Here is a 2028-nt window from a genome sequence, read left to right on the forward strand (position 1 = left end):
TTTCATAAATATGGTGTTCAGATGTAGCTCAAGTAATCATGAAGTATGATTATCAAGCAACGATGAACACTTTCTTTTCTATACCAGACATTCAACGGTCTCCGCAACCAAGACAACGTAGACACCTGCCTATGTCTGGAGAAATTCACAGTATTCAAAGGTTCAGTATGGATTTGGAAAGGCCAGACAACACAAACAAGCTTCTCATCACAAATAAACCCACACTGAATCATTTTCAAGCTACATTCAGGAGCAGGTCCACTCAAACATTACTTGAAGCAAACTCAAGCTAACAAGACGGAACAATTGATCTTGGTAATAATTGTTTTCAATCAATTTGTCCAATTATGTGAAAATATTTTCACAAATATAACATTAAAAACCCATGAAAAAAAATCAGTTTTTAAAGCCAGAAAAATGTAGCAACACTGCCAGCTCAATTTGGGGTGGTAAGGTTGGAATAAATCTCAAATCCAAAAAAATAATTCAACCGAGTCCATCTCAAGCCTCAACATGCTGTACTGGTTAAGGACCTTGAGGTTGGGTGTGAGCTTGAGCCACGACTGACTCCAGCACATAGACTCAAGCTTAAACATGAAACATTTTAGCTATTATTAAGCATAAACGATTGTCTTCAATAACCTGTAAAAAGAAAAAATAAGAAGAAACACATCCCTTACAGAGAATAATTCTTTAAGTAAACTAGACATTCTAATACAAGGAATATGGGGTCCAGATGGAGCTCAAGTAATTATGAATCTAATTCATTGAGAAACGATGGACACCTCCAAGGGAAAGCACAATGACAGATGAGAAGCTCATCTGTCATCTGCCTTCCCTATCTTCTATTTCCCAGATATGTAACAGCATTCACCATAACAAACTGGTGAACACCTGACAAACATCTGGTGTTTGAACCCAACATGCGAGTGTGAAGAATGACAACATGCGAGTGTGAAGAATGACAGAAACAGAGAAAAAATGCATACAGGAGAACTAGGAACACCAGGCTTAATAAAAAGATCCCAACCAAACATTTTGTCCATCACCAAGCAAATACAAATGCACCAACAGCCCAACATATAAAAATGTACAAGTATCCCTGAAACAATCAATAATATAAATACAAATTGTAGATGTTGCTCAATACCGATAACAAATAAGTGACAGTGTAACTTGATTATGGACACAGCACACGCACATGAAACTGAGAAGAGATATATGTGATTTATGAGCGGATAAACAATAGGTTGAACCATCCTAAGATCATAACCAGAGATAACGGCTTCAGAATGAAGGTCAAACACTCCTAGAAAAAAAAGATATTGCATCCCAAAAAATGCAAACATTACAACTAATATACCTTAGCTTCTAAACACAAAGCTGGTTCAGAAGTTCCAAGGGAAACATGTATAGGAGAAAACCGGGCACAGAGCCGGGTAGAAGAGCAAAGGAGGCGACATTTTGAAGAAACTTTTGGGAGCTGAAAGCAGTTGGTGTATGGAACTGCCATCAATCACGAGCTTCCCTGAAATGAAAAACAAATAAATTAACGTGAATAACAAAAGATAAACGAATATTCATTAACATATGCACCACACATTGCATCTCGCTGCAGTATTATGATTACACTGATAATACTTCAAATGCAATAATGTCAGGCTCGCAGAACTGGGACCGTAAAAGAAAACCAATCGGCGACGACCCAAAATATCAAAATGACAGCACAGTATTCAGCCCGACATTCTCAGATCTGGGCCCGTAAATCTTCGCATTGCACATATTAGAATCCTTATCAGCTACACATATACAACAATCAAATAAACTGAAAAAGAACCCAGCAATTGATATCAGCTCCCATTCTTTTTTCTTGACAACAATAACACAAAGGACATTTCTTCAAACCTAAGAAACAAAGCCCACCATGCTCAAAGCTAACTCTGTACGAGAGCACACTATACCAAAATGATCATCCATGAAAAGCAAGAAACGACAATTTTCTGCAGAAAAAGCTACCTTTCTGCCTAG

The 2028-nt window shown here is 37.5% G+C and overlaps 1 protein-coding gene across 2 annotated transcripts in view; it reads right to left on the minus strand.

Moving 5' to 3' along the window:
- Positions 1-2028, minus strand: part of LOC105179405 (histidine biosynthesis bifunctional protein hisIE, chloroplastic) — a 4252-nt gene extending 2224 nt beyond the window's left edge. The window contains exons 1-2 of one of the 2 annotated variants that reach the window (XM_011103019.2): positions 2017-2028; positions 1364-1528 (exon numbers count right to left, since the gene is read on the minus strand). In XM_011103019.2, coding sequence (XP_011101321.1) covers positions 1364-1513 — 150 coding nt within the window. In that variant the 5' untranslated portion in view covers positions 1514-1528; positions 2017-2028. Of the gene's footprint in view, positions 1-1363; positions 1529-2016 lie in introns of those variants that run through there. The other variant, XM_020691320.1, reaches the window with a different exon arrangement.

The sequence above is a fragment of the Sesamum indicum genome, unplaced genomic scaffold (assembly GCF_000512975.1).
Source record: "Sesamum indicum cultivar Zhongzhi No. 13 unplaced genomic scaffold, S_indicum_v1.0 scaffold00155, whole genome shotgun sequence".
Taxonomy (NCBI): domain Eukaryota; kingdom Viridiplantae; phylum Streptophyta; class Magnoliopsida; order Lamiales; family Pedaliaceae; genus Sesamum; species Sesamum indicum.